Source organism: Podarcis muralis, chromosome 8, assembly GCF_964188315.1.
Source record: "Podarcis muralis chromosome 8, rPodMur119.hap1.1, whole genome shotgun sequence".
Classification (NCBI taxonomy): domain Eukaryota; kingdom Metazoa; phylum Chordata; class Lepidosauria; order Squamata; family Lacertidae; genus Podarcis; species Podarcis muralis.
The window spans coordinates 83,587,276-83,602,460 of NC_135662.1; the positions used below are offsets into that span (position 1 = coordinate 83,587,276).

The 15,185-nt window shown below is 47.5% G+C and overlaps 1 protein-coding gene and 1 long non-coding RNA gene across 3 annotated transcripts in view; one reads left to right on the forward strand and one right to left on the reverse strand.

Moving 5' to 3' along the window:
- Positions 1-1,431: 1,431 nt before the first annotated feature.
- LOC114600091 (uncharacterized) lies at positions 1,432-6,640 on the reverse strand. 2 transcript variants are annotated; one of them, XR_013394052.1, is made up of 2 exons: positions 6,546-6,640; positions 1,432-3,265 (listed from the first exon to the last, which is right to left on the reverse strand). It is a non-coding gene; the product is annotated as an uncharacterized LOC114600091 (long non-coding RNA). The 2 variants fall into 2 exon arrangements; XR_003707469.2 differs by lacking the exon at positions 6,546-6,640 and adding an exon at positions 5,461-6,114.
- An 86-nt stretch (positions 6,641-6,726) lies between these two features.
- ADAMTS16 (ADAM metallopeptidase with thrombospondin type 1 motif 16) overlaps positions 6,727-15,185 on the forward strand; it is a 94,759-nt gene continuing 86,300 nt past the window's right edge. Inside the window, exons 1-3 of the mRNA XM_077933422.1 lie at positions 6,727-6,829; positions 7,127-7,223; positions 11,607-11,932. Coding sequence (XP_077789548.1) covers positions 6,770-6,829; positions 7,127-7,223; positions 11,607-11,932 — 483 coding nt within the window. The 5' untranslated portion in view covers positions 6,727-6,769. The remainder of the gene's footprint in view (positions 6,830-7,126; positions 7,224-11,606; positions 11,933-15,185) is intronic.

Genomic DNA, 15,185 nt, shown 5'->3' on the forward strand with positions numbered 1-15,185 from the left:
AATGAGAGGGGGAGCATGAAGAACGAGACAAAGCAGCTGCTAGATGAGTTCAGTAGAGTAAATGTGTAACTGAGGTCAGAAATTGGCAACATGGCTTCAACCTAGGTCATCTTTGTGCACCATTTAGTGATGAAAGATGAGGAGTCCTCCTGGCAGGGCTGTTCTTTTAGAGCAAACACAGGAAAGTGGAGAGTGAAAGTGTAAAACAGGCATGGCTGGTGCCTGCAGTTGGCAAGGATCTTTCCAGAGTCAAGACCTGTTAAGGGGCCCATCAAAACCCAATGCTGCCATTTTGCATTTGCTTCAAATATGGCTCACACCAAGTGAGATGACGCACCTGAATCTCCTGTCACAATAGAGTTCAGGGATGATTTCTATCCAGGTAGGGCCTTCATAGGATGCACTGGCCTGGCTCACAATTAGTGCTAAGCCAAACCAAGGCTATGTGTCAGTGAGGGAGCTTGTAGCTACTCGTGGGGAAAAATCACAACGGCTTCACTCCTCCTTTGGTGCTGCTGCTGCTGCTGCTTAAACCTGGGCTCATGGTTTCTCTCTCTCCAGACAAACCGTAATTGGTAACCAAGGTTTGTCCTCAAGGTCCTGCTAATCGAGTACAGTGGTACCTCGGGTTAAGTACTTAATTCGTTCCGGAGGTTTGTTCTTAACCTGAAACTGTTCTTAACCTGAAGCACCACTTTAGCTAATGGGGCCTCCTGCTGCCGCCACGCCGCCGGAGCATGATTTCTGTTTTCATCCTGAGGCAAAGTTCTTAACCCGAGGTACTATTTATGGGTTAGCGGAGTCTGTAACCTGAAGCGTATGTAACCCGAGGTACCACTGTACAGTCGTACCTTGGATCCCGAATGCCTGAAACTCGGAAATCTTGGCCCCTGAACGCTGTAAACCCGAAAGTGATTGTTCTGGTTTGCGAACATTCTTTTGGAACCTGAATGTCCGACAGGGCTTCCACGTCTTCTGATTGGCTGCAGGAGCTTCCTAGCCAATCAGAAGCCACAATTTGGTTTTTGAAAATTTTGGAAGTCAAACTGACTTCTGGAAATGATTCCGTTCGACTTCCAAGGTACGACTGTACTATGAAACACCAGCCACTGCCTGGTATAAAGCACCCAGATATTCCAATCTCCCTCATGTAATCTCAGTGACTGCCCTTTGAGATAGAAGATGCATTCTTGATCCTATTTATAATCTTAATCCAGGTACAGAGTGTGTCTTCAAAGCATCCTGTAGCAGCCGCCCAGTTGCCTTGTCGACATTTGCAAAGAACGAGCAAATCTCCTTGCAACATGACTGAAGAGCCCACACGTGGCTCTGTGTGTCTAGCACCACTTATAAATGCTAGCTTTTAATGAGGTAAAGTTTGAAGGTCATTTTAGTCTGTGGTTTCTGCCAATGTAAAGACAAGGAAGTTACTCAATTTCCAATCAATGATTTATTATGATGTATTTCTCCTTAACAGGTGAAAAATTGACCTTGCTGTTTAACCAAGGTGAAGACATACGTTTGTGAGACAGTATATATTGGCCCATTGCCAGATATAATCTTCTTTAAAATTATTATATTGGTTTCAAATCTAATCATGCCTAGTTGTCCAGGTCTGCATAAATGGTGGCCCACAAAGCCCAAAGCAACCAACTCAACGTGTAAAATATGCTTGACAGTCACCCTAGGTGCTTGGCTAGATGGATGACTAGGGACGATGCAGCAATGGTAGTCGATTCCCATTAAGACCCATGGGATTTACTTCCAAGCAAACATGCATAGGACTCAGCTGCCATCCTTGTCCTGCCGTCCGATGTCTTCTGAGTTCTAGAATTCCGTTGGTTTGGAGGAAAGTGTTTCATTCTCCTCTTCATCGTAAAAATATCCAGCGTTTCTAATGTAGCTGTGAGTGTCACTGCAGACCTTGAACCGTTAAGGATGCCAAGGGTGTTGGAGCTTTGCCCAAGAACATCAGTCTTGAAGGCTGGATCTTAGCCTAGAGGACCAGCTGTGGCTTAGCTCCCACTGAGGTGCTTAAGCTGTATCTTGGTTGTATCATTTCAGACTGCAGGTGGGATCTCATGTGATGAAATCCTGCCTCATTGTTTAAAAAATTTCCATACGTATAAAACTTAGCACGTCAGGGAGAAGGCTGTGATTCACAGTATACCTACTGGTCCAGGCTAGCATAATTTGTGACTCGCTTGATGGATCACAATTTCATATTTTATGTAAGAAAGCAAGGGGGGGGGATGTTTTATTGTCTAGCCTACAGGGCCTTTGCAATTTCCAATACAAAATCAACTTGAAAACAACCAAAAATATATATACATTCTGTGTACACCCAACATTTCACTTGGGGAAAAAATAAAACAAAATGATATTAAGGGAAGTGTTTCCTGCATGGAAACAGCTGTTCAGAAGAGAGGTTTTTTGGCAGGTGTCAATTCAAACAGCCTCAGAGACAGAAAAACTGCACCTGGAGAAAATTCCCCTTTCCGCACGACTACGAAAGGTTCAGCTCCACATTTATTCACTTGGTTTCCATCCTTAGAACTGGTTCTGCCTCTGTTCTGTCACTTCGGCCTGAAGGCTGGGAGTAAATGATTCAGATTTCTCCACCTATGCGCAGAACATGGCGCCGATGCTTTGGTGTGGGCATGGCAAAACCCAGGCTGCGGGAACAGCTGCAAGCACCGAGTTAAGCAGTTGTGCCTGAACCATTCCCAGCTCCCTCTTCCGGATGAGCTCCCCCACCCCACCCCACTGCAACAAGGCAGCAAAATGCCATGCGATTTGTCACAGCACTGAAAATTGTGTCATTCTCCTCCGCTTGCCAATTTTGCTAATACATTTGGTTTGGCCAGCTGGCAAGCAGAGAGTTTCGTAGTATGCATTTTCATGTTAGCATCCAGGCCTTTCTGCACCTAGACTCGCTTTATTCATGCCTGCACAGAGTCAGAACCAGTCGCAATAGTGGGAACTGGCAGTGGGGGAATCAAATTCTTAGGTGCCTGCATCAAATCCTCTCTTGTTTTGATTTAAAAAAAAAAATATCATCTTATGGCTGCAATCCTATACACCAGAGGTGGGAAATTTACGCCCAGACCCAAATCAGACCTCCAGGCCATTCTGCCTGGTCCTTAGGATTCTCTCCTGGCTATATCTTCTCCTGGACCACATCTCTCACCTTCTTCCACACCCTCCTTGAGTGGTTTACCCATCTGAAATGTGCTCTTGAGCTCTGATAACTTTGGTCGATGGCCTGGATGAAAAAAAAGAGAGAGAAGGGTTTTGTGACTGTGTGAAGAAACTAGCATTCTGTAGAAAGGCACACTTTTCATTCATTGCTCTGCCAGCTTTTTGCACTGAGGTCCAGTTCCGAGGGCCTTCTGGCGGTTCCCTCACTGCGAGAAGAGAAGCTACAGGGGACCAGGCAGAGGGCCTTCTCGGTGGTGGCACCCTCGCATCAGATGTCAAGGTAATAAACAACTATCTGACTTTTAGAAGACATCTGAAGGCAGCCCTATTTAGGGAAGTTTTTAACGTTTGAGGTTTTATCGCACCAGTCAAACCCTATAGATGGAACAACCTTCCTGGCAAACATGGGCATAGGCAGGAATTTTGTTGTTGGCCTTTTGCGGGGGGAGATCACGGGTAAAACTCCCCCCCCCAAAAAAAGAGGACATTACAGGGGGCAGGTTTCTGCTGGGTGGGCCGGAACTCAATTGAGTATTTTCAACGCTTTTCAATACTTTTTGTGGATTGGAGGGGGCACCAGCTCCCCCCCCCCCGTGGCTACACCCATGCTGGCAAAGGACCCCTGCTGATGCAAATGGGATCTGTGGGGGTGAATACTCCCTTCCTCCTGTCCCATCATCATCTCAAGAGAGAACTGCTGCTTTGCTCTTATATTTCATTGTGTGTGACTTAAGGCACACCGGGGGGGGGGTGTTTACAAAGATCCTGCTTGGCCCCTCCCCCAGGCAACCATGGGATGTCCTTCTCCAGTCCACAAGCAGCACGCAGGGAATCTCTGCTTGCTCACCTTTGGAGCAGACAAATGCTACTGAGGATCCTAGAAATAAGGGTAGATTTAGAAATGGCGCCCAAGTCCACCAGTTACAGAAACCATGTCCCCACTATGTAGCATCACTGTAGCTAGGCTTGGTCTACCTCTAAAGATAAGCGTAAAGGGACCCCTAATCATTAGGTCCAGTTGCAAACGACTCTGGGGCCGCAGCGCTCATCTCACTTTATTGGCCGAGGGAGCCGGCGTACGGTGGCCAGCATGACTAAGCCGCTTCTGGCGAACCAGAGCAGTGCACGGAAATGCCGTTTACCTTCCCGCCAGAGTGGTACCTATTTATCTACTTGCACTTTGATGTGCTTTCAAACTGCTAGGTGGGCAGGAGCAGGGACCGAGCAATGGGAGCTCACCCCATCGTGGGGATTTGAACCGCCGACCTTCTGATCGGCAAGCCCTAGGCTCTGGTTTAGACCACAGCAGAAGAATAAAGTGACAGACTCCTGAGACAGGCAGATGGCAGACATGATAATTGCCTGCAGGCAGGAGATGACCTCTCTGGAGATTTCCAATCTATATGTTTTTGGGTTTGTTTACTTTTAAAGGATTCCTTTAAAATTTTCAATTTTGGCTGTGTCCTCTGGTGTCAAATTTCAGCAGCGCCCTGAGCAATGCCCTGCCTCTTGCACTCCATTGTAAATCAATGTTGTGCCCCGGTGGCACACCCACCCACCCCACAACTGAATCAATTGTGCTCTCCTAAATCTGCCTCTGTCCTAGTTTTACTGCTTTTTTTTAATGAGGAAAATTTATTTTAAAGAATTAAAATTCCAGTGACATTCTCCACCTTCATTCAGAAATGGCAACTTCATTCTTTCACTGTTGAAATTTACCACTTCGAGATAAACTAACAGGAAGGATTCAAAATCTGTGGGACCAGAAATTCACAGAAGACTGGTGTAAATTTACAGACTTACTGAAAAAAATACTGATAAGTAATTGTGATGATCAGACTACGTTTGTAGGTTTGCAAGAAGTTTTGTGAGTTGAATTATTGGAACTATTGCAAAAATGGATAAAGGGGAGGATGGTTAGTTAAGATAATTAAAGGCAATATGAATTTAAGAAATGCATAAGAAGTGGTTAAAACGGTGGATCATCAGAGGTGCTGATGGAAGTCCAAAAAAAGATTGTATAAGTGGTGAAGCTTTGTGATATGTATTATAATTTATATGTTAAAGTTAATAAAAATTACACACACAAAAAAGAAATTTACCACTTCATTCTCTTCCCTCTCTCTGAGAGATGGGCAAAGAAGCACACTCGTTACCTGCTCAGGAGCACTTTCACCTATTGTTTTCCATATACAGTACAGTGGTACCTCGGGTTACAGATGCTTCAGGTTACAGACTCCACTAACCCAGAAATAGTACCTCGGGTTAAGAACTTTGCTTCAGGATGAGAACAGAAATTGTGCTCCAGCGGCGCAGCAGCAGCAGGAGGCCCCATTAGCTAAAGTGGTGCTTCAGGTTAAGAACAGTTTCAGGTTAAGAACGGACCTCCGGAACGAATTAAGTACTTAACCTGAGGTACCCCTGTATATCAGAAAGAAAGAAAATAAATTTTGGCTGTGTCCTCAGGTGTCAAATTTCAGCAGCGCCCTGTGCAATGCCCTGCCTCTCGCACTCCATTGTAAATCAAAGTTGAGCCCCTGTGGCACACCCACCCACACACCCAGACAACTGAATCAGTTGTGCTCCCCTAAATCTGCCTCTGTCTTAGTTTTACAGCTTTTTTTTTAATGAGGAAAAGTAATTTAAAAAAATAATAATCCCATTGACATTCTCCACCTGCATCCAGAAATGTAACTTCATTCTTTCACTGTTGAAATTCACAACTTCGTTCTCTCCCTCTCTGAGAGATGGGCAAAGAAGCGCACTCTTTACCTTCTCAGGAGCACTTTCACCTATTGTTTTCCATATATACAGTACTATTTTGCAAAGTTAAACCCTGGCAGCAAAGCTGATCTCTCCAGGGGAAATGGGCATGGAATAATCCCTGGTTCCCTATGCTCTCTCTCTCTCTCTCTCTCTCTCTCTCTCTCTCTCTCTCTCTCTCTCTCACACACACACACACACACACACACTTGTCTGCATAATTTGGCCGGCCCCCGCCCCTCTTGCTCCGCGAGGACAAAGGCAGAGTCGGCGAGCTTGCGCGCAAAATCCCACGCCCCTCCCCTCTCTCCTTTGTGGAGGGGCGTCCCTCGCCTCGACGTGGGAGGAGTAGGGGGGGCGGCAGCAGCAGCAGCAGGTGCTGGGCGGGACAGGGAGAGCTGCCCCCTCGGCAGAAGCCGGCCGGCTGCCCCCTCCCAGCCCTGCCCAACCGAGGCTGCTGCCGCCGCTGGAGCGCAGCTGGGGCTCCTGGCCATGGAGAGCCGCACCTGGCGCGCCGCGCAGCCCCGACCTGCCGCCTCCTGCCTCGCCAGCGCAGCCCGCCGCCCCCGCCGACGAGGCACCTTTTAGCCGCTGGGCGTCCCCCTCCCGCAGCAGCCAAGTGAAGGAGGGCTCCGCTCATTCCTGCCATGCCTGCGCTTTAGGCTGCCGCTCCGGGGCATGCGGCTCTCGGCCACCCTGGCAGCGCGCTCCGCTTCCCTCTCCAAAACAGGAGCCAGGCGCCCGGCGTCCGGGCTGCTCCGTCGCTAGGGGTGGTTTGCGGAGCTCCGCTTGGCGGGAGAGGAGGATGCCGTCCGGCAGCCTGGCGGGGCTGTGGCTTTGGCTGCTCTTCCAAGCGCAGCTCCAGGTAGGTTCTCCCAGGACAGCTGTGCGAAAGCCTCCTCTCTTTTTCTCTCTCGCAAACTCCAGTATAGCCAGTATTCGGTGATCTCCGCGGCAGGACCACCCCAAATAATGCTGATGGCGTTAAGAAGGACTTTGCAATACAGAGAGTCCATAAATAAATTCTGTGTAACCTTTCCCCATTTGCCTATATTTCTTAATCTTTGTATATATCCATCCAGGAGGGTGGGGTATAATTATTATTATTATTATTATTATTATTATTATTATTATTATTAGTGTCACCTCCTCCCTTTTCCAGAGTGCACCTGTGACATGTGCAGGTCAAGCAGCCGCTGGGAGCCCAGATCTCCTTTCCTCTTTGCACTCTGAGTTGTTGGAGTTCACAGACAACAGTGGTAAGTGAGCAGAGTAGATCCTATATTGTATTAACCCTTGTGATTGGTTATATTAGCCTGTAAGGGAGTTGGCTGGTGTCTAATGGAAATGATCTCTTTGGCTTCCTTTATAATTCTCTGCGTATGCTCAGGAGCTCCTCTGACATGGGGCTTGTAAAGCCCGACACCTGTTTACTCAGAAGTCAATGAGTTCCCATGTATTCAGCGAAAGTTGCTTCTGAATAAGGGTGCATAGAATTGCAGTCACATGGTGAAATCCTGTGCGTGCCTCCCTTGAAGTAAGCTCCATTGAATTCAATGGGACCTTTGTCTAGGTAGGTGTGCATAGGGTTTTATTTTGAGTGGTTGATTGAGGTTCTGCCCATATTAATAGGATTGATAACTCATGCACCTGGGATCACAAAGTGTTTTGAAATAAGTGCTGCTAATGTTTAGATTCTGTGGCTGTTCTAGGCTATATGTCCAATGCAGGTCTACTGAGAAATAAGCCCCACTGAGCCCAATAGGGCTTTCTCCCAATTACATCTTAATTCGAAAAACATACGCTTACGACTGGGCTGTAAACAAAACCTGCTGCTTTCTATAAATGAATAGTGAAAACTCTTTGATTAATATGTTGATATCTGGAATAGCAGAGATTGTGAAATATGGGCTATACTTGATGCATTGCCTTGGATCGGCGTTAATGGATTTCCACAGGCACATAAACGTATATGCTATTTTAGCGTGGCTTTCTTAAATTAAACTGATATATTTGTAACTGGCTTTCTTCCCGTCTGGAGTGGCTGCCGCCCTGCAACATAAGACCTAAGAATAATAACTTAATGGGTGAGGAAATCACATCCACACACATTCAAGCTAATGAGTAACTGTTGCCCTCAGTGAGGTCTTACTACATGGTGAGAGGAGCCCAGAAGGGAAGGTCTGCCCAATTGCTGAGTTGCTCCACTCAGAACTGAGCCTCATTAAGAATCCAAATATTGTGGGGTGCAGAATCTGCACCCTTTCCTCACGATTGTGACCGGAGGAAGTTCAGCCTTTTTTTTTTTATTAGGCTTACAAAACTTCCAGATGCAAAATACCCTACTGGAACTACCCTGTTCTGTAATAGTGTCAGAAAGCAACATGAATAAAGCCTAATTGTTTTTAACTACTCACCTGGTTGCCATAGGTGATTAGGAAGGTCACCCAGGTGAGTGAGTGAGCAGGTTGTCTGAAGATGGGTGGAGTGTTTGTCCCTTCCTCTGACAAGTCACCTATGTTTCTGGGCGGGGGGTGGGCAGGGGGTCTTTTCATAGAAACCCAGCAAGGTCACAACAGAGGTGTGCAGTGCTTGACCCCCCCCTTCAGTATCTCACTTTAACTATGCTGGGAGGCTCCCCCTCCCATGGAGGAGTCATGCAGGCTCCCAGAGAAGGCACAGATTGCCTCTACCATTCTCTGGCAGCCTCGTGGATTTCCATGCTGGATGATGCTCACGAAGCAAAGGTTGTTCTCTCCCATCCAGCAGAGACACCAAAAAGGAGCAGCAGCAGATGGAAAGAGCTGCCAGACTGGTGTCTTTCTGTTGCTGGACATGGAGCAAATCTCATGCCTGCCTAACATGGAATCAGAGAATTGGAAGGGACCCTGAGGGTCATCTAGTCCAACCCCCTGCAGAGTGGTAGTCTCGTAATCTGGTGAACTGGGTTTGATTCCCCGCTCCTCCACATGCAGCTGCTGGGTGACCTTGGGCCGGTCACACTTCTCTGAAGTCTCTCAGCCCCACTCACCTCACAGAGTGTTTGTTGTGGGGGAGGAAGGGAAAGGAGAATGTTTCTTCTTCTTCTTCTTCTTCTTCTTCTTCTTCTTTTTGCCCAACGTGGGGCTCGAACCCCTACAGCCCCGAGATTTAGAGTCATATGATCTACCAACTGAGCTCTCTGGATCAGGGTGTTAATCAGGTACTTGAGCTTATTCACACACACCGTGCTTCTCTTTATATTCATACAATGACAACACAGCCCTTTGTCTCTGTAAGTCCCACTGAGTTGAATGGGACTTACCCCCAGGTAACCATGCATAAATATGCAGTGGACGCTCGGGTTGCGAACATGATCCTTGTGGGATGCAAGTTCACAACCCGCAGCGTTCGCAACCTGCAGCAGCGCATCTGCGCATGCGCGGGTTGTGATTTGGCACTTCTAAACATGCACAAAGCGCGGTTTAACGCTTTTGCGCATGCGCGACTGCCGAAACCCGGAAGTAACCTGTTCCAGTACTTCTGGATTTCGGTGGGTCCATAACCCGAAAAAACGCAACGTGAAGCAGCTGTAACCTGAGGTATGAAGAAGAAGAAGAAGAGTTTGGATTTGTTATCCCGCCTTTCACTCCCCTTCAGGAGTCTCAACGCGGCTAACATTCTCCTTTCCCTTCCTCCCCCACAACAAACACTCTGTGAGGTGAGTGGGGCTGAGAGACTTCAAGGAAGTGTGACTGGCCCAAGGTCACCCAGCAGCTGTATGTGGAGGAGCGGAGAATCAAACCCGGTTCACCAGATCACGAGTCCACTGCTCTTAACCACTACACCACACTGGCTCTCTAGTGTGACTGTAGTTGGTTGGCAGCAAAGGGGCTCCATCCCCAGCCTACTAAGCTTCTAGGCTGGCTGCATGAGGAGCAAACCCTCTTCTTGCAGTCTCAGCAATCGGCGAGGAGGCAGGGAGCCTGCCATCCAGCCCACTGCCACCACCAAACACTCCGAGCAAGCAAGTCTTTTTTGAAAAATGTTGCAGGGCTGTGACTTTTGAGAGCCAATTTACAAGTCTGTATTAAAAGAAGTTGTGCTGGTGGAGATAAGAAGGAAAACACCAGGGGGTGCTGAATAGTGAACATTAATAGCCTGAAACATTCAGTGAAGGTCTCCCTGGAATTCAAGTGGAACTTTCTCGTTAAGTTTATCGGGACTTTTATTTGAGATGTTCTCAAGATAGCATTTAAACAGCTTTGGGGAAATTTCTATCCTTTGTAGGTTGGAACTAGACGGATTAAACACATGGCTTATGGCAAAGATGGAGCCATCGTGTATATAATTCTCCCCTTCCCCTCTGTTGCATCTAGTAAGGATTGTCTGGGCCCTAAACACAACAAGATTCCTCACATCCTCACTGCTATTAGAATAAGTTATGTGTTCTCATCATCTACCCTTGAAATGCAGCGTAAATGCTAGGTCTGTAATCGCTAGGAAAATGCATCTGCTTAAAAAAAAATTGTGATAATGGGTTAATGGATCCTGTTATGCAGGAATGCAAAAAGGCTATGTCCACAAAACTCCCAATTTACTGCAGGGCTGGGACACTGGATCCATTACACAACCCCCTGGGCCAGTTTTGATAGGTCCACCTGTCAATCACTTGATGTCACAGTGAAATCAAACCACTGTAGGCAAAGGATGAGCAGCTGATTGTAAAGCACTCTGCATTCCCAATGAGCAGTTCTCTAGTGGAGCCCAACCCAGCAGCACTGTCAGGGCAGTCAGCAAGCCTCCTTGTTAAGAAACCGCCTTCCTATTGTTCCTTTGGAGCGACATCCTTACCTGCCCTTAGCATGTGACATGTGTGATGTCAGGTGTGGAGGCAGCTGGTCATTGGGGTTGGGGCGGGGGGTGGCCTTAAGGGCCAAATTTGGATTCATGCTGGATTTAATGAAACACATTAATCAGAAGTTTTCCCACCCCTGATTTGAGGTCTCTCTGGCCCCTTCTGCAGTCTACATTTAAATCAGCAACATACCAACAGTCAAGTCTCACCTCAGAGAATCCTAACTGTTTGTTGTGGGTGCTGAGAGTTGGTAAAGGTAAAGGGACCCCTGACCATTAGGTCCAGTTGCAGACAACTCGGGCGTTGCGGCACTCATCTCATTTTATTGGCCAAGGGAGCCGGTGTACAGCTTCCGGGTCATGTGGCCAGCATGACTAAGCCATTTCTGGTAAACCAGAGCAGCCCACAGAAACGCCGCTTACCTTCCCACCAGAGCAGTACCTATTTATCTACTTGCACTTTGTGCTTGCAAACTGCTAGGGTGGCAGGAGCAGGGACTGAGCAACGGGAGCTCACCCCATTGCAGGGATTCAAACCGCTGACCTTCCAATCGGCAAGCCCTAGGCTCAGTGATTTGGCCACAGCGCCACCCGCGTCCCTTCTGAGAGTTCTTAGGAGACCCCTATTTCCTTTCATAGAGCTACCCAGAGCAATTTAACAATCAAGCCCTCCTCCCAGGGGACCTTTTCAGTAGCCAGGTTGCAACAGGAAATCTGTGCGTACAAATGCATGCAAACACTTGCTTTTGCACCTGCCGCCATCCATGCTGCTGAAAGTTCTGACTCTATGCCTTGACTGCTTACAGAATATGATATTGTGACAGCATATGAAGTAGACCAAAATGGGGCTTATGTAAGTCATGGAGTTGCACACCATGAAAGGAGGAAGAGAGAAGCATCTGAGGGAGAAACTGACTCGCTGCACCTCCATTTCCATGGATTTGGCCACGACTTCCAGCTTGACCTGAAGACTTCAGATTTTCTCGTGGCACCTGGATTTACAATACAGACCCTGGGCAAGGGGAGAACCAAGTCAATACACACATACCCAGCAGAAGACTTTTGCTTTTATCAAGGTGTCTTGCGATTGCACAAAAACTCATCTGTAGCACTTTCAACATGTGGAGGCTTGGTGAGTAAAGATGCCAACAAGTTGAGGGGGGAAATTAAATGCAAAATGTTGTAGCTATTGTTGCAATGAAATTCAGGATGGATGTGCAGGTAAAACATCTGTGGAAGCTTCAAAAGGAAGAGAATTTGTGGTGTTTTTAAAAATACGTTTTTATGTATGAAACATTTCACAAGAAGACTGTACCGGCAAACATACATTTTACTGCCACATGTACTGCATAGGTATGTGGTTGAGTGTGTGAGAAATATATATACATAAAACAAGCATATCAGCATACCGTATTTTTCGCCCTATAGGACACACTTTTTCCCCTCCAAAAATGAAGGGGAAATCTGTGTGCGTCCTATGGGGTGAATACAGGCTTTCGCTGAAGCTTGAAGAGCGAGAGGGGTCGGTGCGCACCGACCCCTCCCCCTCTCCAGGCTTCAGGAAGACATCCGCAACCTAGGCAGCCCTGCAGGAGTTCCCGCAGGGCTGTCTAGGCTGCGGATAGCAGCCTGCTTCCCGGAGCGCCGGGCGCGCTGAAAGCAGAGCATCCGGCGCTTCGGGAACGCATCCGCAGCCTGCTTCCCGGAGCACCGGGCATTCCCCGCAGGGCTCCCCACGCTGCGGATAGCAGCCTGCCGCCCGGCGCGCGGGGAGCCCTGAAGCAGAGCACCCCTTGCACCGGGCAGGCATCCACTGTGTGGGGAGCCCTTCAGGAGTTCCCCGCAGGGCTCCCCACGCTGCGGATAGCAGCATGCCGCCCGGCAGGTGGGGCGCGCTGAAGCAGAGCGCCCCACGCGCCGGCCAGACATCGGCCAGCCCCACAAGCTCGGGGGACAGCAGGGAGGCGCAGCGCCGCCATCCCGCTGTTCCTCGACCTGGTTCGGTTTCCCCGACCTGGTTTTGGGGGGGAAATAAAGGAAAAAATATTTTCCTTTATTTCCCCCCCAAAAAACTAGGTGTGTCCTATGGGACGAAAAATACGGTGTGTGTATATATATATATATATATATATATATATATATATATATATAATTTTATAATAATATTGTGCATAATTTTGCGGAAGCTATAATTCCACCCACCCACCTCTGTTCATGGGGAGCGTTTATTATAAGAATGACAGAGCACAACTCCCAGTGGACAATATGTAGTGCCTCATCACAAACCTGGATTTCCATAATGCCAGGGTCATGAAGGGGAGCAAAAGTGAAGGCAGGTTTTAAAATGGCAGTGGCCACAGAACTGGAGCAAGAAGGGAGAACCACTGAGAGGGTGAAAATTGGGATTTTAAACAGTAGATTTTGAGTAGAGCGAGCAGGGGGTGACACTGAGGCAGGGATGTGGCAATTTAAAACAAGGTTTGAGAACAGTGAAAAGCTATTTATTTTCGTTAAAACAGGTGCTTAAAAAAACACAGCTCCCCAGTAGCCTTCCATCCCTGCTTCACTCAAACCTCTGCTGTTGTTTAAAACTGCCATTTTCCTCTCAATATCTTTCCATCCCTGCTTCACTCATTCTGCCATTGTGAGCTGCATTCAGCCTGGTGTGTCACAAGTTGTGCAAATGTGGTATATGCATGTACATCGAAACAGGTGATCCAGGAAGCCATTATTGGTTGTGGCTCCCTTTGTCTTCAGGCAGTTTTAAACACATGCTTGCTGCTCCATCATGTTGGAAGTGTCCCTTAGAGTAGAATATTGGCTAAGGGTGGAACAACTCCCTCCTCCCATACACTGTTCTGGGGGTTCTCCAAATTCAGGGGGCGCATGGGGGAAAGCCCTATTACTCAAGCAAAAGTCCTTGCATATGCCTTGTTGGGTGAATCCCACCTGACGTGGGATGGAGATCTGTACATAAACACTGAAAGTTCAGTGAAGCTGGCATTAATTTTCTGCAGAGATGATTTCACTGAATATATTTTGCTGCTGAATAATTTGATGTTCATCAAGAGTGCCAGGGATGATGTTATCTTCTCTTGTTTGACCTAAAGGCGCATCTCCACCCAAAGGCGGTTTCTGTAACTTCATAAATCTGTTTTTCCACGCAGAGATGTTCAGGTTTTAGCTAAAAACTTACTGAAGTGGTGCACTTAGTCAGATCCTATTGCAGGTCCTCTATCACATGTTCACGTGAATACACATGTGAAGAATTGCTGTTGGTCAGAGTTCTAAGTCAGGTGGACTGTTTACCTGACTCTGTATAAGGCAGATTCTTATGGTTCGTTCACACATGCAAATCATCAAAACCTTCTCACAGTGTCATGTGGGAATCAGCCCTTGGTTCTATCTTAAAGGAGATAATTCATTTTGCAAAGCTTACATTAAAGCCTGCCGACATCATGTTGGGATGTGCCGTCGTGGAGGTAACCATCAAATAATTTGGTTGGGACGGCTAAAGTATCTCCACATACTCATGGACAAAGTTTGTTTGTCAGCCACTGCTTTCCAGTCACTGGGAGCTGCAAAACAGTCACCTGAAAACTACTCTTGCTTGAGTTGAGTACATAAGACGGAATTACTAAGAGGGATTTAGGGATGCACAAGCCTCCCTTCGTTTGCTTTGAAGGAGCTTCCTCAAAGGGATCCTTGGTGAACCTCTAACCGAGCAAAGGCAAAACCCTTCCAGGTGACACTTGGCCTGCCCCTGTGCTTGACATGTTAAAACCCAGGCTGAATTCGTTCCTGTTTGTCCAGGCACTTGGATCATGAACTGCATTGCATTCAGAGGGTGGCCCTTTAGATATTTCTCGCTGCTGTTTTACTATATTTTTATGTTTGGTTTAGTGATCTTGTGCTGTTAACTGGCCTATGCTCAGGAATGGAGGAAGGAGAGGATATAAAAAATAAACTAGTTAACTAACTAACTAAATAAATAAATAAATCAGTCATGGTCAGTGGAACTCCTGCTTGTTGTCTCTGCCACCTTCCCCCACCCCCCGGCCAAGCAATCCTCCCAACTTACCCAGAGTAGGAGAAGGGTGCCCCATTGATGACAGAGGTTGTCTCAGCTCCCCTGCAGATCTTCCTTTCCCACCAAAGAGTGCACTCAGGCTACACACCACAGCATCCCTGGTGGGAAGATGATGCTATTCTGGTCTATTTCCACCAGCCCAGTCCTCCATCTGCGGTAACTGATATGAACAGCATCACTTTCCCTTAGGGATGATGTGACATGTATTCCCCATGCTCTCCTCAGGGGGAAAATAAAGCTCTGCCCAAGAGCTGGATCCAATTCTAATTTCTGCTGCCCTCGCAGCCACTCCTGT